This window comes from Bubalus kerabau, chromosome 19 (assembly GCF_029407905.1).
Source record: "Bubalus kerabau isolate K-KA32 ecotype Philippines breed swamp buffalo chromosome 19, PCC_UOA_SB_1v2, whole genome shotgun sequence".
Taxonomy (NCBI): domain Eukaryota; kingdom Metazoa; phylum Chordata; class Mammalia; order Artiodactyla; family Bovidae; genus Bubalus; species Bubalus kerabau.
Genome location: NC_073642.1, coordinates 32,355,821 through 32,378,010, shown reverse-complemented (window position 1 = coordinate 32,378,010; position 22,190 = coordinate 32,355,821). Strand labels below are relative to the sequence as shown.

General features: G+C 40.7%; 1 protein-coding gene across 9 annotated transcripts in view; it reads left to right on the top strand.

Annotated features, from left to right (window-relative positions):
- The window catches only part of SCAPER (S-phase cyclin A associated protein in the ER), a 413,812-nt gene that overhangs the window by 244,945 nt on the left and 146,677 nt on the right, over window positions 1–22,190 (top strand). For all 9 annotated transcript variants that reach the window (XM_055556199.1, XM_055556197.1, XM_055556200.1 and 6 more), the window contains one exon: window positions 15,740–15,855. In XM_055556199.1, the coding sequence (XP_055412174.1) occupies window positions 15,740–15,855 (116 nt within the window). The remainder of the gene's footprint in view (window positions 1–15,739; window positions 15,856–22,190) is intronic.

The window sequence follows — 22,190 nt, the reverse complement described above, 5'->3', positions numbered from 1 at the left end:
TTAATTACTTTACAATATTGTATTGGTTTTGCCATACATCAGCATGAATCCGCCACAGGTGTACACATGTTCCCCATCCTGAAACCCCCTCCCACCTCCCTCCCCATACCATCCCTCTGGGTCATCCCAGTGCACCAGCCCCAAGCATCCAGTATCATGCATTGAACCTGGACTGGCGATTCATTTCTTATATGATATTATACATGTTTCAATGCCATTCTCCCAAATCATCCCACCCTTTCCTTCTCCCACAGAGTCCAAAAGACTGTTCTATACATCTGTGTCTCTTTTGCTGTCTGGCTTACAGGGATATCATTACCATTTTTCTAAATTCCATATATATGCATTAGTATACTGTATTGGTGTTTTTCTTTCTGGCTTACTTTACTCTGTATAATAGGCTCCAGTTTCATCCACCTCATTAGAACTGATTCAAATGTATTCTTTTTAATGGCTGAGTAATACTCCGTTGTGTATATGTACCACAGCTTTCTTATCCATTCATCTGCTGATGGACATCTAGGTTGCTTCCCTGTCCTGGCTATTATAAACAGTGCTGCGATGAACACTGGGGTACACGTGTCTCTTCCAATTCTGGTTTCCTCGATGTGTATGTCCAGCAGTGGGATTGCTGGGTCATACGGCAGTTCTATTTCCAGTTTTTTAAGGAATCTCCACACTGTTCTCCATAGTGGTTGTACTAGTTTGCATTCCCACCAATGGTGTAAGAGGGTTCCCTTTTCTCCACACCCTCTCCAGCATTTATTGCTTGTAGACTTTTGGATAACAGCCATTCTGACTGGCGTGAAATGGTACCTCATTGTAGTTTTGATTTGCATTTCTCTGATAATGAGTGATGTTGAGCATCTTTTCATGTGTTTGTTAGCCATCTGGATGTCTTCTTTGGAGAAATGTCTATTTAGTTCTTTGGCCCATTTTTTGATTGGGTCGTTTATTTTTCTGGAATTGAGCTCTGAGAGTTGCTTGTATATTTTTGAGATTAGTTGTCAGTTGCTTCATTTGCTATTATTTTCTCCCCAAATTCTTAGTTTCTATAGTTCTTTTCTACCTCTTACCATTTACTCTTCACTTCTCGAGTAATGACTTTTTTTCAAAGCTTCAGTAACCTTATTCTCAAGAACAATATAGAGCCATTCCTTATCTGGAAGTGTATAGTTTATTATGTCTATAATGCTATCTTCTTGTCTAGGGAAACCTCCTAGCACTAATCTGTATCATTGCACTCACCTTACAGACATTTTAGTTCAGTGAAACAGTTTTGTTTTTCAGTGCACAGTATGCAGAGAAGGAATATGGTATGATGGTTAAAGCTCAAGATTCTAAAATTAGACCTGCCTGAATATGAGTCCTAGATCAGCCCTTACTAATTATATAATCTTAGAGAAGTTACTTATCTTCTCTGAGCATTCGTTTCTCCGTGTAAATAGGGATGGTAATTGTATCAACCTCATTATTAGAGGCACTACTTGCAAGGCAGCACTTAGGAGAGTGCCTGGTGCATGTGTATACACACTTTAAAATGTTAGTGAATTTTTCATGTGCCAAGCAAAAGGAAAATAGCAGTAATTAAAGAGAGATACAGGCCCTGCCCATATAGGCAGTTGAATAGTTAATTATTATAAAAGAGTGTGATGAGTTTTTTTAGGACGTATTAAGGAAATACAGAGTTGTTTGTGGAAATAGTCAGAAGACTATAGCCTTGAGGCTCTTTGGAGGAAATAATATTAAAGCTGAGACTAATGGAGTGAGAAGGTAGACTCAGATAAAATAAAGATATTTATGAGAGAAATCATACGTTAGTGAAATTTTGAGATACCAGAAAGACTCTAGGGTATGTCCTCTTGAGAACTTTAAGGGTCTGCTCTTATGGGTACCAGGGTTTCCCAAGTGGCTCGGTGGTAAATAATTTGCCTGCCAACGCAGGAGACTCAAGAGATGCTGGTTTGATCCCTGGATCAGGAAGATCCCTTGGAGTAAGGATATGGCAACTCAGTCCAGTATTCTTGCCTGGGAAATCCCACGGACAGAGGGGTGGCGAAGAGTCAGACACAGCTGAGCACACACACACGTGCGTGCTATGGGTATTAGCACTGAATGAACTGGAAGTGAAATGTGAAGGCCGGGAAAAGCATAAGCCCTCAGCAGGTAGGGACTAAGATTTGTTTGATGATGTTATATTAGGTAATTAGCTTAAGAAGCAGGGATAATATAAAGAAAATGATGATGATTTCTAATGTTTATGCAGATCAATTTATTTAATTCCCTTAATAACCTTACAAGGTGGGAATTATGTGGCCTCCTTTGTAAGAACACAGAGGCATGGAGAGGATAAGTAACTTGTCTGATGTTATGCCTAATAAGTGAAAGAACTGGGATTGAAACCACGGCAGCATTAACCCATAGGCCATGCTAATAGTTTCTAAATGGTAAATATGACATGGTTTGCATCTAATTCACATGCCATAAAGTTCACCCTTTTAAAGTATACGGTTCAGTGGGTTTTAGTATTAACAAGCTTGTACAGCCATCACCACCATCTAATTCCATAGCATCATCACTCCCATGCCCCGTTTTCCCCTCCCCCAGCTCCTGGCAACCACTAACCTACTTTTATCTCTATGGATTTGCCTATAGAATTAATTTTTTGCAGTGACCTTATATCGAGGCCTTGTTAAACTTGCTTATTATTTTTTTAGAGCTTTTTTGTACACTCATCTGGATTTTCCACATAAATGTTCAAGTTGTCTGAGAAACGGAATATACAAATAGACAATAGCCAGCCCATCTGTAGCAGTGACCTACAACCTCTGAACCACTCAAGCCAGAATGGTCGAAGTTGATCAGTGACTGCCAGCTTCACTGGTTTTTGATCCTGCTTCTTGCTCAAGACTAGCCAGACAAAGATGAGTGTGCGCCTCAAGCCACCAGTAAGATGTCCCCTTGCAGTTAACCTGCCTCTGGCTTCCCATGCCAACAGCCTCCAAACACTATGTACTTGAAGCCGTCTCTTTCCTGCTTTATAAAGCTTTCCCATCCCTCTGACTTTGAGTCTCTGCCAAGTGCAAGTGTTTGTGGTTGACTATCTTTTGTAGCAAACTCTGAATGAATAACCTCTGTTCTTTAAAAGTTAGTCACACAGTCATGTCCCAACTCTTTGTGACCCCATGTACTGTAGCCTGCCTGACTCCTCTGTTCATGGAATTCCCCAGGCAAGAGTGCTAGAATGGGTGGCCATTTTCTTCTCCAGGGGATCTTCCCAACCCAGGGATCAAACCCAGGTCTCCTGCATTGTAAACAGATTCTTTACCGACTGAGCCAGTAGAGAAGCCCTAGTTCCTTAAAAACAAGCAAACACACACTATTTGTGCCACAAGGAACTCACAGTCTGAAATATCATTTCTGCCCATCTTTCTCAAAGCCCTCTCCCTGTCCCTGCTGAAAAGGCCTCCTAGGTTGTACACCTGTTAATGTTTACACGTGAATGTCTCCGGAAGTATGGACTCATTTTAGGATCTTTACATCTTTTTAATTGATGACTTTACTTCTCCATAATAGGAGGACATGGACTTGCATGCTGACTTAAAACTAAAACACACCTCAGACTAAAGGCTGTGTAAATATAAGTTGATCACCAAATTTCTCTTTAGATGAAATTGAGTATTCCTTGTAAAAAGAGATACATATATGCCTTTTTATAAAGAAATAAGGTTCTGTAATGTTCTGGTGTTCTCCAGACTTAATGAATCCTCTGAGTTTTGTTTGCCTTGAATAAGCAGACTTTTAAACATCTTAGTTCACCTTTAGAAAAGGTCTTATCTTATTCGCTCTAGCTAAAAGCAGTAGCTCAGAGCATCTCTAAGGTAACAATTCAGTGGGGTAGCATTAACCCTTCAGTAAACATGATCATACTTGCTTTAGCAAAATCAAGAAGACCAGACACTCTGAAAAAGTCTTTCACATTGTTCTCTACATAAGAACATCTTGTTTGCAACATCTTAATGGGGAACAGAACTCGGTGTAGTAAAGCAATTTTCATTTCATTTAACTAAAGTATGAAATTTAAGGAATGATGCTAAAGCTGAAACTCCAGGACTTTGGCCACCTCATGCCAAGAGTTGACTCATTGGAAGAGACTCTGATGCTGGGAGGGATTGGGGGCAGGAGGAGAAGGGGGCGACAGAGGATGAGATGGCTGGATGGCATCACTGACTTGATGGACATGAGTCTGAGTGAACTCCGGGAGTTGGTGATAGACAGGGAGGCCTGGCGTGCTGCGATTCATGGGGTCACAATTAGTTGGACACGACTGAGCGACTGAACTGAACTGAACTGAAAGTATGAAAAGAAAAAGTGAAAGTCGCTCAGTCATTTCCAACTTTTTGCAACCCCATGGACTGGTCCTTGGAATTCCAGGCCAGAATACTAGAGTGGGTAGCCATTCCCTTCTCCAGGGGATCTTCCCAAGCCAGGGATCAAACCCAGGTCTCCCACATTGCAGACGGATTCTTTACCAGCTGAGCCACCCGGGAAGCCCACAAATACTGGAGTGGGTAGCCTATCCCTTCTCCAGCAGATCTTCCTGACCCAGGAATGGAACTGGGGTCTCCTGCATTGCAGGCAGATTCTTTACCAGCTGAGCTACTAGGGAAGCTAACTAAAGTAAAAATTAATACAGTCATCTTGAAGTCCAAAATCTGAAAAGTTGCTAATTTTTGCCTTCTTACTTGCCACTTTTTGTATTGGATAGTCTCTTTAGTAACCGATTTAGCAGTAATTTTATCTCATATATTTTCCCTTTATACTTTAGATGCTAGAGAACCAGGAGGGGCTGAACCAGAGTGCAGACTCCAGATAATCCATCTGGGAAATGGATTGCCTGTGATCACTAGCTATTTCCCCCCTTTCATTTCCTTGGGACTAAATTAAGCAGACACAGTGCTTCCTAGCAGGATCATTTCTAAAATCAACTGTACCTGACTTTCCTAGTACCCTATTGCAAGGTTGTGTGGTTTTTTATTTTTAATTGAAGAATAATTGCTTTACAGAATTTTGTTGTTTTCTGTCTGCAAGGTTTTTAACCTTGCTACTTCTTGGGGAAAAAAATCTTGCAATAAAGATCCTATCCTGGGCACAGGTAGAGAAGGCATGCTTTGAAGACTCTGAAGCAGTATCATGCTCCAGTTGGAAGTCTTTGCTGGATTTCACTGATAATCAGAAAGGAAAGGGTTTTGAAAGCTTGCCCTCTGCCATAAAAAGTACTGAGGGCCAGTTGGGACTGGAGCTGCAGGGGGAGCCCATCCTGGGCCACCTGGGCTCTCTTCTAACCCTGGTCCCACATTCCCTTCCTCCTCACCCAGAGCCTGCTGCCCTCCTGCTGTGTGCACATTTCTCCCCATTTCCTGACAGTCTCAAGAACTTCACCACCAGATAAAGTACTACTCATATTTCAGTCCCTCAGAATCTAGTTAGCTCTCATTTCCTTTTTTATTTACTTGTGATAGTCAAACTTGGCATTCCTTTACATTTTCTGAGTCTGGATTATTTCAAGAATTAAAAAAAATTTTTTTTTAGTTGCTAGTGAATGTTAATATAAGAGCTCAGGATTCCCTCTCTAATGCTAAAAGTAACTTCACCATGTCTTCACAATAACATGGAGCTCAATGCAACATGGGTTTCCAGATTTGATCCTGGAACAGGAAAACGGCATCAATAGAAAAACTAGTGGAAATCCAAATGAGGTTGTAGTTTAATTAATAGTATAGTGTAATTTCTTACACTATAAGTTTTGAGAAGTGTGCCATGATATTAATATGAGGAAGGCTCAACTAAAGTATATAGGGACTCTCTACTGTCCTTGTAACTCTTTAAAACTATTTCAAAATAAAATATTCTTTGCAATGTTAAAATAGCCTCAAGTCCAAGATGTTACAGAACTGGGATGTTTAGTGCTAAGTGTGCCGAAAGTCCAGCACATTCCTATAGCCACACATTAGATTTTCCCACAGCTTTCTTGATGTAGATACATTGTGCCCTTGGAAGTCAGATAAACCTCGGCTCGATCCCTGGCTCTGCCACTTGCTAGCTGTAAAAATTTAAGCAAGTAACTGATTCCTCTATTTCGTTAATGGGATGATGATTCAGACCTCATCATCATCGAATTATAGAGGGATGTTTTGAGGGCTTAGATAAGATAACAATCTACCGCCTGCCACATGGTAAGCCCTTGAATTTGTCACTTTCAGCCGTCCACATTGGCACTTTGAGAAAATTGCTCTCCCCCTCCCTTCTTTAGGACATAGAAGGCCTGGGTCATTACTTTCCTTGAGAACTGGGGGGAGGGGATGAATGCCAGGTAGGGCAGGACATCAGCAAAGATGTCAACAAAGGCCTTGTCATTGCCCTTCACATTCCTGGCTTTTCCTCTCTGGGCATGTCCTCTTCAGGCAGGCCTAACCCCAGGGCTGGCCTTGCCTTAACAACCATAGTTTCTAGCTTACCTGTATCCTTGCCTTGCCTTTCCCAGGCACATGAATGTTTCTAAGCCTTTTTCTTTGTCATTGTGGATTCATGGGTTTTCTTTCCTCTTAAGAGAATTTCTGATGTTGAAGCCCAGAAACCAGACTGTACTTTTATACTCAGAAGGTATTTATTGAAAACCTACTTTTTGCTAGACCCTGTATAAACATCCCAACTGTCAAAGAGCTCACAGTCTACCTTGTGATTAAATAATCATTATGATCTACTTTACAATTAAATTTTAATAGAAAAATCAGTCAGGAAGTGCAAGTGTTACCATGGAGTGAGAACAGAGCCCTCTGGGAACACTCGTCTCCATTTCCCTGCCATCTCAGTGAACAAGAGCCTCTGAGCTCTCAAGATCCTGCTCCTTGGGAGCTGCTGGACTGAAGGAGTTTGTCCTTGTTACTGGCTCTTGTCTGTATCACTCACTTGTCCCAAACAGATTCTCCTTGGTCTCAAAGTCCTGAATTTCTTTTGCTTCCCAACTTTAAAGCATCTAAAATGGATTAGATGCAGGAACAAGGAAAACAAGGAACCGCTGTAGTTGGACTCTTCACCTTCTCCCACAAAGCACTAGGTAGCCTGGAAGCTGGGAATGGTGGGAGAATAAAGGAGTTGCACAAGGCACCTCTTATGTAGGTCCTTGACTGATTGTCTTTTAGTTTGATGGCATGATAACTCAGAAACTGTTCACGTTGACCACTGTTGTGTCCTGAAGACCTTGTCCTCTGCGTGCATACGGCTTTTTGTACATCCCCTCGTCATAGCGCTTACTTCACAGCATTGCACTGGTCTATGTTAGGTCTGTCTCTCACTGTGGCTATAAGTGCTGGGCCTGACCCAGTGCCTGCCACTTGGCAGCTTTGTGGAGTGTGAAGATGAGAGATCAAAATAACTTTACTGTGAGTTTTGTTGGATTGCAGTCATAAACTCTATACACTAATCTTTGGTCGTCCATCTTCAATAGTTTAAAGAGAAGGAATGAGAGCCCTCAGGCCTTATGTTCTGCTTTCGTCCTTCAATTCCTGCACCACCCCCCTCACTCACCCTGCCCTCGCCTCACTTAGTCCAAACAGATCAAACATGGCACAATTCAGCTCCCTCAGGGAGAGCCTTCCAAAGGGTCCATGTTCCAATTAGCATCACAAAGGAATGGTTCGTCTCATCTTGAGAAAGCTTTTCCAGCCTCTTTTAGCACCACTTACCTTATTACCCAGACCTTCAAACTGTGGCTTATGATTTTACATGACTTTTTGGCACCACAGTCCCACAAATTTACAATTTCCTTGTGATAATCTTAATCCCAGAAACTGATTCTTTCAGGTGTGAGTGTCTATAGCTGAAAAGCTGAGCCAAACCTTTATGTAGATATAGGAATATGAAGAAGCCAACATTAGAAGGCTTAGGAGAGAAAAATCATACACAGTAGAAGGAGTCTCAGTTCATTATGCTTGCTTCTTTGAGGCTGACAATAACCAGTGAAGATCATAGTTGAGTAGAGATGATGTCCTTTAAGTGTTAGGAAACTTTTCCATATGGGAAAACAACCATAAAAAAATTCACCCCAGAATCTTTTTGTTTCTATAAATTGGGCTACTAAATCCTGAATTTGTGGACTTGCCAAAACCTACTTGTATTGTCTCTAAACAGGTCTTAAGGTACCACCAGATGCTCCAAACAAATCTAGCCTATCCTGCTAATGAACATGAAAACAGTTTTCCCCATCTGCTGCCTCTGTCTAAAAGGCTAGGAAGGCCTTCCTCTCTGATCACAAAGAACGTAATTACTGTCTATAGAGAAGTCAAGTACAAAGGCCACCAGCCTTTGCAGGCCACCAAAGATTAACAGCTGCCTCTCCTTTAATTGGGAGAGGTAATAACAGTTACTCTAGTCAATAATTGAATGGATTCCTAGGCCATGTAATTCAGATTGAAGCTGTCATTTTTTGCTGGCCTTTAGCTAAGCTGGGTTATTAGAATGGAGCCTGTAAGCCTATTAGTCAGTTGTCAGTCTCACAGCGGGAGGGAGCAAAGGAAGGCAGAGCTATTAAGGTGTTATGTCAGGGACTGAATACACAAGTAAAGCCACAGGTTTCCACTTTAGAGGCATTTATTTTTTTCCTTGCTCAAATCAGAGTGATGAAGCTCTTTATGAAAAGTTCTGATTTCATAATTTCTATCTGAATGCAGAGTATTTGAAAAAGGGGTGGCAGAAAAAAAGAAGAATACCTAGTTCACCTTTCTAGATGAGATGTTTTCAATCAGTTAACAGACTTTGCTTGGTGTCTGTGGTGTGTGCATCCTGAATTTGACCCCGCCTGAGAATGCAGAGGGAGGAGAGCTTAGGCTTCATGTAGTGCATGAACACAGAAAACTCTGGGATAACGTCAAATGTGAGAAGGGCCGTGAGAGAAATACAAAGACAAAGACCTTTGACTTTAGTTGAGGGGATTTGGGAAAATGTTATGAATGATTTGATCTGGGTCTTAAAGGATTGAGAGATTGCTGTTTGAACATTACAAGTTGAGAAGGGGACAGGATGGATAGAGAGAATTTGTTGTTGTTCAGTCACTCAGTCATGTCTGACTCTTTGTGACCCCGTGGACCACAGCACGCCAGGCTTCCTTCACTGTCTCTTGGAGTTTGCTCAAACTCATGTCCATTGAGTTGGTGATGCCATCCAACCATCTCGTCCTCATTTTTAGTACATCTGCTTTTTTCTAGACACTCAGAGGCATAGGAACAAGTATATAACTGTATTTGAGGAGCATCCAGCCTCATTGTGGCGTCCAGGTATATAGAGAGAGCAGTGTATAGGAAGTACCACATGATTGGCACAAGGAGCTGGTGGGGTGGGAATGGAGAGGAAGAGGAAGGCTCTCTGCATCCTTTAGTCTACTTGAATCATTGTGTGGAAGTGATCTTCATTCTTCATTTGCATAGAGTGTTTAACACCATATGCTTAAGAAGGTGTTTTTCCCCCTTGGTTTTAAATTTGGGAAACTCATCATTGAGCCAGTGTGATTGTTTCCTTTCTGTCATAGGCTACCAGAGAATTGTCTCGTCTGCCTTGTGTACAGAGAGAGGGAGAGCTGTTCCTTTGCGCTGCGTTAGGCAGTGAGAGCCACCGGGAGATGTTCCTCCTTGTGCTCACAGGCCTCTGTGTTGTGGTAAACTGTCATATCTCACAGGACATTTTTGCTGTTTGAGAGAAGGCTTTCTGTTTATTCATCCTTTTGTTCAGCTACTCACCCATCAAGAATGTACCATTCATTTTCTATGCCAGCACTGGGGCTGCAGAGATAAGTCAGCTGCCACTCTTGAGCTTGCAAAAAGAGAAATGGAGCGCGGAGAAGAGCAGAGACGATGGCATGAATAGGAGTTGGTGTGGGGCACGAGGGAGAAGTCAGCACACCGACCAGTACTTCCATTTAGCCGTGCTCCGGGGAGGAGCATCCACAAGTGGCTTGTTAGATCTGGAATCCAAAGTGCATGTAACCAGAATGCCCTTGACTCTGGGGAGAAACTTGTGAGATTTTTGTTCTTTTTTTCCCACAGTTGGTTTTGCTTTTTTGCTTTATTTCTTTGAAAAGTTGCAAATGACAAATTAGAACTTCAATTTTCAATAATACTTGAGTAAAAAATTTGGCTTTCAGTGTCCTTTATGTTCCTGAAATCAGCTTATTTTTTCCTGCTTAATGTCTATTAGAGCCCATGTCTTAAGTTTTTCAAGAGGTCACATCCATGTTGTTGGCATTGCATGAAAGGCTTTGAGTGTATTTTGTTTTGTCTTGAAGGCATAGATGTGTACATTAAGATGGTCTGCATTCCCTCAGTCCTCCTCCCCTCGCTCCTGCAGTGCTGACCCCGTCCCCTCCCGTTGTGGAAGGTCTACAAGGACGGCAGCGGTGCTGCTCTGTTTCTCTGCGGACAGATTGCACCGATGGGTGCATCTGCTGGGCTTAGAGTGTGACATACTTTGTTTTTGAGTTGAGAAGTATCAAAATATAGAGGCTTTATATTGAAACAGAGTATAAGTGGAGAATGTATTTCCTTAATGGCTATTAAAGAGTCTCAAGGTGAACATGTCTTTCAGTCTTGAAAACCTGAATTTCATTGTTTGGTCTTTTCCATCCTGGTGAAAAACTGCTCCATTTGGCTACATGCAATAACAGGAATGGGAATTTTATCCTGGGCTCATACTAGAACAATTGACTGCCTGTGTTTTCACAGTCAAAATTGTGTTAAAATACCTTTGTGAGTCTTCTTTTTCACAACTGTCATTCAGCAGCCACTGAGGATGCATTTGCTGAGTACACCCCCGTCTGCTAAGTGTTGGGGATGTGATGATAAAACAGACATAGTCCCCAACTGCAAGAAGCTCTAAGTTTAGCGGGATACAAAGAAGAAAAGCTAGACGGTCATCCCTTCTGAGAAGGGATACCCCAAAAGCACAGAGGCCTGAAAGAGCACGGGCCATATGGGGAGTTCGGTTGAGAGAGAGGTAGGAGCGTGGCAGGGAAGGAGGCTGTTAGAGAGGGTTCAGATTCTGAAGAACTGTGTGAAAGAATTTGGGCCTCATTCAGTACACAGTGAGGAGGAAATTGTTCACATGTTCTACCCCCAGAGCATGATCACGTTTACTCTTGATAATATTATCTTCATTGCATATAAAGGCATCCATAGCAGGACTACTAAAAAAGGAGTCCACAGGCCAGCACCAGGCTGTTGTCACTAGAACATAGTGAGTAAGTGTACAAATCAAGAGGAATTTCATGACTTTCACCTAATATTTTAAAATATGGGCTCAAACTTAGTATATCTTTTTTCCCTCATTTGTATAATATTTCACAAAAGTATTGCTCACAATGGAGTGAAAATCTTAAAAACAAAGAAACAAACAAAACATCTGACTTGTGTTAGAGAGTTTGGGAAGCACAGCCATAGAGGATGGGGCTCCTGCGAGCCTGGATCCAGAGATACTAATTAGGAGGCTGCTGCAGGGAGACCAGGAGAGCCTGAACTGACATGGTAAGAGTAAGCATGGGCAGAGCGGCAAGAGTGAAGAGCTGTAACAGGAGAGGAGTAGTCGGAACTTGAGCCTGAATCACTGTGAAAGCAGGAAGAGTCTAGAAAGGCAGATGTTCTTTTAAGAGTCTGCTGAAGACTCTTGCTCTGTGCAGTTTTTTTTTTTTTTAAGAATTACTTATTTATGTATGCATTGGCTGTGGTGGGCCTTTATTGCTGCACGTGGGCTTTCTCTAGTTGTGGAGAGCATGGGCTACTCTAGTCGCAGGGCGCGGGCTTCTCATCGTGGTGGGCTCTCTAGGGCACAAGAGCTTCAGTAGTTGCAGCTCGTGGGCTCCAGAGTGCTGGTTCGGTAGTTGTGGCAACCGGCTTAGTTGTTCTGCAGCATGTGGGGTCTTCGCAGAACAGGAATAGAACCTGTGTCCCTTGCATTGCAAGGCAAATTCTTTACCACTGGACCACCAAGGAAGCATTATTATCAGCTCTTCCATCCCTGTTTTACACCGATGTTTCCCTTACTTTTAATGTGGTTATTTTTTAAATATTATTAAATATTTTATCTATAATTCCTACTTGAGTATAGAAGAAAGGAGACAAACGTATGTGTTTATTTCCCCCTCATAACTCAGAGCCCCTCTGCCGTTTTCCCTAGGCTTCAGATGCTGCCCTAGGCTGCCCGGGCTACCCTGGGCCTGGCTCTGATAAACTGCTTGTAGGATAACTCATCACTACCTACTTAAATATTCGTATGTACTAGATGATCTCCTCTATATGACATTCTACAGCAGAGAAAGCCAAGCTGTGGTAGCATTAATCAGTGGTTGCTTCAGGGAGGAAGGATTGGCTGTGGAAAGTGCATGAGGGGACTTTCTAGGGAAATGGAAATGTTCAGAACTTGTAAGCACTCGTCAGGTTTAATTGGATGATATCCTAATGGTCTGAGCCCTCACCCTATTGTAAAGTGATCCTGAAAATTAAAAAAAAAAAAAGCCAGTAAACAAAAGGTGTTCAACCTCATTATTATCAGGGGAAGACAAACAAAAACCTCACTCAAATGCCAGTATACACCCATTGAAATGACTAAAGGTTTTTTAAAAAAAACTGGAAAAATAAAAAAATAAATAAAAACTGGTAAAGCCAAGTTTTGATGTGAATTTAGGGTAACTGATATCATCACTGCACTGCAGTGTGTACAGGAATTGTTCTGAATATTTTAGAACGTTGTTGAGCCATAACTAATAACACTGGACCTGTGCATGCAACGTGACCCAGTGGTTCCGCCCTTAAGCATATACTCAGCACAGCTACATGTCACATGCGCCCAAATACGTGTTCAGGAATGTTGAAGGCAGCGTTGTCCAGAGTTCAAAGTAGGAACAACCCAAATGTCAATCAGCAGTGAAACATTGAAAGATTTAAATAAGGTGAGGTATATAATTAGATAAGGGAACACTGTACAGCAAGCAAGATGAACTAAATACTGCTGTAGGCAATAAAATTGATGAATTTGGGGGGGGGGAATAATAGAGCAACATTCTTAGAGAAATGCACATCAAAACTTCAATGAGGTATCACCTCACACCAGTCAGGATGGTCATCATCAAAAAAAGCTACTCACACATACTAGAAAGGATATGGGAAAAAGGGAACCCTACTGCACTGTTGGAAGAAATGTAAATTGGTACAGCCAATGTGGAGAATAGAATGGAGATTCCTTAACAAGCTAGGACTAAAACTACCATATAACCCAGAAATCCCACTACTGGGCATATACCCTGAGAAAGCCAGAATTCAAAAAGCCGCGTGTACCCCAGTATTCACTGCTGCAGGGCAGGAATAGAGATGCAGACGTGGAGAACGGACTTGTGCTCTGTTCACACAAATCATGGGGGAGGAGACTGGGACAGACTGAGAGAACAGCACGGACATACATACACTGTCTCATGTAAAATAGCGAGCTAGTGGGACCTGCTGCCTAGCACAGGGAGCTCGGGGCGCTCTGTGGCGACTGAGAGGGATGGAGCAGGGGCTGTGCGGAGGGAGGGTCGAGAGGGAGGAGGTAGCTGACTCACGGTAGTGCTCAGAGGCTAACACAACATTGTAAAGCGGCTACGCGACAATTAAAGAAGTCGGCAAGAAAAGGTAGATGTTGTAGAATATGTGGGGTGTGAGCCTGTGTTTATAGAACTGAATAGAAGACAAAAGGAATCTATGATTTCAGAAATCAGGGTAGCCTTTACATGTGGCAGAGAGGGCGAGAGAATGAGTAGGATGGGTATCAGGGGGACTATGCCATGTTTTAGAGCTTTATTTTTTAATTTTGTAATTGTTACACAGTGTGTTCAATTTGCCATATAGTTATGATATGGCTATATGGTTGTGATTAGTGCAGTTTTATCTGTGTATGTGAAAATTATTACTGTTTTCTATTTATATTGACATCCCAGCATAAGAAGAAAGAATGGTCACAGCATTATGGTTTTAAATAAATTACTGAGCACCTAGTTTTTCAGTTTTCTGATTGTTCTATTGCAGGGAAACATTTTCTCATTAATAACATAAATTGTTAATTGTTAATCTTAAAAATTAAGGTTAAAATCTTATATGGGACTTACAAGTGAAGTCTCTTATGTGGGATTCATGATGAACTTCTTATAGTCTCTTACTGTATTTTATTGTGTACCAAGAAGGAATAAATGAATGATTAAGATATTATACTGTCAAATTCCAGACATGTTCTGGAACCAATAATTGCTAGTCCACATAAAGCAAGCAGAGCATTTTGCTTTGAGTATCAGAAGAATCAGGCAAACGTGTTTGGCAGAGCTTGTGGATAACTCATCTCTCTCTGCTAAGTACCCCCCCTCCACCACCCCCCACCAAAAGTCCCTCAGTATTTCAAAGACATTTCAAGGCTTGATAACTGTGAGAATACTATTAAAACAAATGCAAGGTGTTGTAATAGAGACATTGAATATTAGTTTGCTAGGACTGCCATAACTAAGTACCACAGACTGGGTGGCTTAAATATAATAGAACTTTCTTTCCTCACAGTTCTGGAGGCTGAAGTCCAGGGTCAAGGTGTGGGTAGGTTTGGTTTTTCCTGAGGCCTCTCTCCTTGGTTTGTAAAACATACCTGCTTGCTGTGTCCTCACACAGGCTTTTGCTTTGTGCATCCTTGGTGTCTCTTCTTCTCTGCCAAGTTCACCCGTCATACTGCATTACTGCCCCACCCTACCAGCCTCATTTTAATTTAAATCACCTCTTTAAATTTCTCATCCTCCAACACAGTTACATTCTGAGGTCCTCAGGGTTGGGACTTCAACATAAGAACTCAGAAGAGGGTGGGGACACGATTCAGCCCACAGCAGGTGGCCATCCTATTTTTCACATATTTGACACAGTGATTCTGTGTATGTTTAAAAACTCTTGCCTTCCTCATGCCAGAGGAAGGCAAAGAACTTAGATATCCTTTACACAAGAACTGTATATAATTCAGAAATTGTCTAGAAAAAAATCATAGGTTGAGTTCTAAAATGGTTACTTAATATTCTCCCTAAAATAGCTAAAGTGGTTTAAAAAAAAAAAAAAAAAGATGAAGCGAACTGCTTAGGTATTAAATTATCTTGTATTACTAAAGAGAAAAGTTCTAGCAAAGGAAATCTTTGTGGAAGTCAATTTATCTTGTTAGGTGGTAATTAACATTACAAAAAGATCCAATTTTGAAAAGTATTGTTAAAAAGTTACCTATAAAATGATTTTTCCCTATGCTTGGAGTGCTTCATCCCTTTCCCTTTCCTTTTGCCTGTCTCAAAACCTCAACTTTCCCAGAAAAGCCTGTGCTGACCCTTTCCCCAACACAGACTTAGTTTCCCCACTGTTCTCCTAGAGCGTCTTTCCTTCGTCAGAGTGCTTGTTACAGTGGAAATTGTTATACGTATTTGATTAATGTTGGTCTCATCCACTAAATTTTAAGCTTCACAGGGGACAGCAACCATGATCTTTTTTGTTCACCACTTTGACCTGTAATTCCCAGCACTGAGTAAGCATTCAATAAGTGTTTATAGAATAATTGAACCAACAGAATATTTCACGCTACAACTAAATATTTCATTTGGTTATAATTTTATGTCTGGGAAACTGGGCTAATTTCTCTTTGTATTTCTATTTAGAATGTAGCAGATCAGATTGCATTTCAAGCCGCTGGTGGATTAACAGCCCTTGAACACATTCTTCAAGCAGTGGTCCCAGTCACAAATGTGAACACTGTTTCACGAATTCCTCCCAAGTAAGTATAGTTTTTTAATCTGTCTTTCACGTTTCATTTGTGAGTCATTTCTGCCTATGGTTTCCATATGGGGGAACCACAAGAAAATTGTATGTGTGTGCAGGTTTGAATAGCAAAAGCTTACACTCCCCATTAGGGAGAAAAACAGAGGTGCTTGACTTCACTTACAAAACTCAAATTGAGCCTAAAAAGCCTTATGAAGGAAATTCCTTTGGTCTGTGACCTTTACTAACCCCAAATCAAGAAGACCTGATGAACTTGTGAGAAGTTCTAACCACTTAACAAAATTTGAACAGAAATGAATACTAGTAAGAGAAAACTAACTTTTGTATTGCATACAAAAAAAAGGGACTAAGTACATTAACACAGGACTGAGCTGTGAAATTTGAAGAAGTCCCTAACATACAGGAAGAGCAGTCTGGGGCCGAGACTGCCACAGTCTAGAGTCCCAGCCAGATAGTTGGGAGCTGAACTGTCATTTGGTCTTTAACAATAAATTGCTCCATCCTAAGGATCCTGTACCCCCTTTAGACACAAGATCTACTTTCTTATTATTTCAAGTTACCCTCTGGTCCCTGGCCACCAAGGATATAGTAGCAGACAGCATTATTTCAGAAATATTGTATTCCTGAGTTGTAACATGTAAACTTTTTGGATATTTTGTGGAGACATTTGTAGAGTTTAAATAAAAAGTTTTGATAGAAGTTCACTTATGTCACTGAGAAACTTTTAAATATTTAATTAGCTCAGCTAAAGTGGGTGCTTCATTTGTCCACTGGCTACAGCAGGGAAAAAAAATTCCTTGAGTATGTTATCTTTTTTTTCTAAGAGACATTTGATAAATTAGAAATAGCACCAGCTTTGGAGTCAAACCAATCTGGGTTCCAGTTTTACCTCTGCCAGTTACTAGCTAGGAGAACTGGGACAAGTGCCTTAATCTTGTTGCATCTGTTTCCTCATTTGTAATCATTTTCACCTCACAGCATGGGGATCAACTGCAGTGATAATGTATGTGAGAGTTCTTTGTTAACCTTAAAAGTGAAAGTGAAAGTCACTCAGTCTGTCCGACTCTTTGTGACCCCGTAGCTGCCAGGCTCCTTTGTCCATGGAATTCTCCAGGCCAGAATACTAGAGTGAGCAGCCATTCCTTCTGCAGGGGATCGTCCCAACCCAGGGATCGAACCCAGGTCTCCCACATTGCAGGCGGATTCTTTACCATCTGAGCCACCGGGGAAGCTTGTAAACCTTAAAGTGTTTTATAAATGTTAGATGACAGTTTTTAAAATAGCAGTCTTGCCTGGTTTAAGACAGTGTTATCAATTTGATGTGAGATATTTCTGTGTACACACTTTGACACTGAGTTAGTTTGGGTTCTTTTGCTTTACTGACAAAGTAGAGATGAATGAAAGAAGGTGTAAGTACCCTGTAAGGTCAGAGTATCTTTCTTTGGAGCAGAAAACTCTCCCATAGGATAGTTACAATGTACATATAGATGTTCTGTCCTAAAAGAGTTGCTGTTATTCCCTATCAAAGTGGACCTCATTGACAATGTGTTACTTGGCATGTTGTCAGGTAACACATTGTACACATACTCAGTGTATGTTGATTGGCAGGGAGAGAGGAAGGAAGGAATCAAACATAGTGTTTGAGATAAGAAAGGAAATGGTATTTGATTATTTGGGACAGTGCTTTCCATAACTGTTAATTCTTATTGTTCACCTTAAGTGTACTCGGTAGCATTTGTTTTCTTTCTTTTTTGTTTTATTGTTGTTGTTTTCTGTGTTTTTCGGTAGGCTTCAACATGCATGACACTGAGATCCCTTGATGGTAACCTAGATTAAATGCCTGTTCCCCAAAGCTGCCTTTGCCATTGTGGCAAAGGGCATGTTCTGGTGCTTATCTATGCCTCTTGTGTAGAGAACAGAAGAGGTTTTTCCCACAGTTCCTAAAAAGACCTAACCGAGCATTAGCACACATGCTTTGGAAAGGAGCCCTGGAACCCTGAGAGTCCAGATCAGTGCTTCTCTGATGGCCACCAGCTGCCGAAGTGCCAGGACCGAGAGTTTGTTTCTTCATCTCATTTTAGGCTAATAGATTTGTGTTTTCAACCAGGTACTGCCTACTGAGTGAGGCCAGCTCAAAAGGCTGTGGGCATCTAGCACTGACTATAAGATTCCCCTGTCCTTATCACAGCTCAAGATCATGACTCTACTTTCTAACCTAGCCTCCCTTCTTAGGGCCAACAGATGAAGTCTGAGAGTATTATGCTGCTTACTTAGAGATAGGAAAAAGAAATATCACAATTTTGTTAGATTTAAATGTAGGCTCAAAGCACACTGGTGGGCATCAGTCAGTGATTTAATTCAGAAAGTGTTCCTTTTCATATTCCTTCTAACAGCTCTCTGGCCTTGGGACTTGCATAGTTGCTGGGTACTCCCTTTACTCTCAGCTTGTCCACATCCTCCCCTTCTATCCCTCTTCAGCTCCCAGCCCTCAACATCCTGAGCTTTCTGCCACCTTATTTAGCACATCTTATTTTCTGCCTCCTGTGGCATTTCATGGCTCTTACCTAGAGCAACTGTTTTTGGTTTTGTTTTAACTATCCTTCATTAGTTCATTTTTCTTAGTGATAAACAGAAGAGGCTTTGAGAAAGTTCAGTCACTGTTTAGTAATATTTATCATGTGGATCATCTCAACAGTTACCATGTGGACCCCCTATGACTGCACACCCAATGTTTCACTCCCACTGCAGCCCAGAGCTCTGTAAGTGGATAAAGGAACTCCCTGCTCCTCTTTCCTCACCGTTTTGCCCATCTCCCTTTTTACTCCACATAGTGCCTCAGCAGTTGTCCTGTAATTATTGCTATGTAACTCCCTCTGAGTGAATATTTTGCTTTCAGCAGATTTTTTTTAATGTGAAACTGAGGATTCTACCCACTTCTGAAAATTTTAATTTTTGAAATCTTTCTGAATCTTCACTCTGTTGCTTTTCTTTTTTAGAACCAGAGAAAGCTCATAAACCTGCTTGAATCCTTTTCAAATTATTATTGATTAGGTCCCATTTGTTTATTTTTGTTTTTATTTGCATTACTCTAAGAGATGGATCTGAAAAGATACTTCTGCAATATATGTCAAAGAGTGTTCTGCCTGTGTTTTCCTCTAGGAGTTTTATATTATCCAGTCTTACATTTAAGCCTTTAATCCATTTTGAGTTTATTTTTGTGTATGGTGTTAAGAGAATGTTCTAATTTCATTATTTTACATGAAGCTGTCCAGTTTTGCCAGTACCAGTTATTGGAGAGACTGTCTTTTCTTCACTGGATATTCTTGTCTCTTTTCTCATAGATTAATTGATCGTAAGTGCCTGGGTTTGTTTCTGGGCTTTCTGTCCCGTTCTATTGATCTATATTTCTGTCTCTGTGCCAGTGCCATACTGTTTTGATTAGTGTGAAACTACAAAGTTTCGTAGTATCGTCTGAAGTCAAGGAGCCTGATTCCTCCAGCTCTGTTTTTCTTTCTCAAAATTGCTTTGACTATTCAGAGCCTTTTGTGTTTCCATACAAATTTTAAAATTTTTCTTCTAGTTCTGTGAAAAATGCCATTGGTAATTTGGTAGGCATTGCATTGAATCTGTATTTTGCCTTGAGTACTATAGTCATTTTAACAATATTTATTCTTCCAATCTAAGAACATGGTATATCTTTCCATTTGTTTCTGTCATCTCATTAGCACATCTTATTTTCTGCCTCCTGTGGCATTTCATGCAGATTCTTTCATCTGCATCTTACAGTTGTCTGGGCCTTTGCTTTTTTTGCTAGGTTTATTCCTAGATATTTTATTCTTTTTGATGCGCTGGTAAATGAAATTTTTTAAAAATTCTTCTTTCTGATCTTTCATTATTGGTATATAGAAATACAACAGATTTTTAAATATTAATTTTTATTCTGAAACTTTACCAAATTCATTGATGAGTCCTAGTAGTTTTCTGGTAGCATCTTTAGGATTTTCTATGTATCATATCATGTCATATGCAGACACTGACAGTTTTATTTTTCTGTTGCAATGTAGATATTTATATTTCTTTTTCCTCTCTGATTGCTGTGGCTAGGACTTCCAAAACTGTAAAAGTAGTGAGAGTGAGCCTCCTTGTCTTGTCTGATCTTAGAGGAAATGCTTTCAGCTTTTCACCATCGAGTGTAATGTTAGCTGTGTGTTTCATGTACAATGGAATAGTCAGTGCAGTTCAGTCGCTCAGTCATATCCGAATCTTTGCAACTCCATGGATTGCAACACGCCAGGCTTACCTGTCCATCACCAACTCCTGGAGCCTACTTAAATTCATGTCCATCACGTTGGTGATGCCATCCAACCATCTCATCCTCTGTCATCCCCTTCTCCTCCCGCCGTCAATCTTTCCCAGCATCAGGGTCTTTTCCAATGAGTCGGTTCTTTGCATCAAATGGCCTAAGTATTGGAGTTTCAGCTTCAGCAGAATTTCATGGATTGCTCCTTGGAAGAAAAGCAGTGACCAACCTAGACAGCATATTAAAAAGCAGAGACATTGCTTTACCAACAAAGGTCTGTCTAGTCAAAGCTATGGTTTTTCCAGTAGTCATGTATGGATATGAGAGTTGGACTATAAAGAAAGCTGAGCACCGAAGAATTGATGCTTTTGAACTGTAATGTTGGAAAAGACTCTTGAGAGTCCCTTGGACTGTAAGGAGATCCAACCAGTCTATCCTAAAGGAAATCAATCCTGAATATTCATTGGAGGGACTGATGCTGAAGCTGAAACTCCAATACTTTGGCCACCTGATGTGAAGAACCGACTCATTGGAAAAGACCCTGATGCTGGGAAAGATTGAAGGCAGGAGGAGACGGGGACGAGGATGAGATGGTTGGATGGCATCACCAATACGATGGACATGAGTTTGAGTAGGCTCCAGGAATTGGTGATGGACAGGGAAGCCTGGCGTGCAGTTCATGGGGTCACAGAGTCAGACACAACTGAGTAACTGAACTGAACTGAATATTCCATAAAAAAGAATGCAATAATGCCATTTGCAGCAACATGGATGAACTTAAAGATTATCCTATTAAGTGAAGTAAGCCAGACAAAGACAGTTATCATATTATATCACTTATATGTGAAATCCAGGGGAAAAAAAGATACAAATGCACTTATTTACAAAACAGAAATAAGCCCACAGACACAGAAAACAGACAGTTTCCAAAGGGGAAAAGAGTAGGGGAGGGATAAATTAATTAGGATATTGGGATTAGCAGGTACACACTAGTTTATATGAAATATATATCCATCAGGGACCTACTGTATAGCACAGGGAACTATACTCAGTATTTCATTATAACCTATAAGGGAAACGAATCTGAAAAAGAAGATATATAGAGAGATTTACAGAGATACAGATATATAAATAAAACTACATCACTGTACTGCACACCTGAAACTAACACGACATTGTTATATTTAAATCACACACACACACACGTTATTAAAAGGAATTGGCCAGGATGTGGTATTCTTAAATCAACCTTTTTAACAAATGTGCTCCAATAAAATTGTTTTTGGTGCCAAGAAAGATCACCCTGAAACAAGACAATTTTCATTTCATGTTGTATCTATTTTCGGAATGGCTCATGTTATTCTTCTTCCTAATTTTAATTGGAGAAAACAAATAACCAAATAATGAATGACATATTCTAAGCTTTTCTTTGGTTTAGGCTAACAACAGTTGTTTAGCATAGCTTTTTTAAAAACAGAAGTATAGTTTATTTACAGTGTTGTGTTAATTTTTGCTGTACAGCAAAGTGATTCTGTTATATATATATGGACTTTCTTTTGTATATTGTTTTTCATTATGGTTTTATCACAAGATATTGACTGTAGTTCCCTGTGCTATTAGGACTCTGTCATTTATCCATTCTGTATATACTAGTTTGTGCCTTAACATAACCCTTAATATTTGAAAATAAATGGCAGTTTGTGATTTTCTTTGGGCATAAAGAAGGCCCCATATTATGTGACTAAGAAGATGGGTCTGCTGTGACTAAGGTTGTGGCCTAAACTTTGTGTTGTGCTTTTGCAGTATATTTACGTAGCGGCAGCGAATAGAAGTTAGAGTTGACACTTACAGCATTCCACATCTCCAGGCCCAAATATTGTTGTTCGGTCACTAAGTCATGTCCAACTCTTTGTGACCCCATGGGCTGCAGCACACCAGTCTTCCCTGTCCTTCACTATCTCCTTGAGCTTGCTCAAACTCTTGCCCATTGAGTCAGTGATGCCATCCAGTCGTCTCATCCTCTGCTGCCC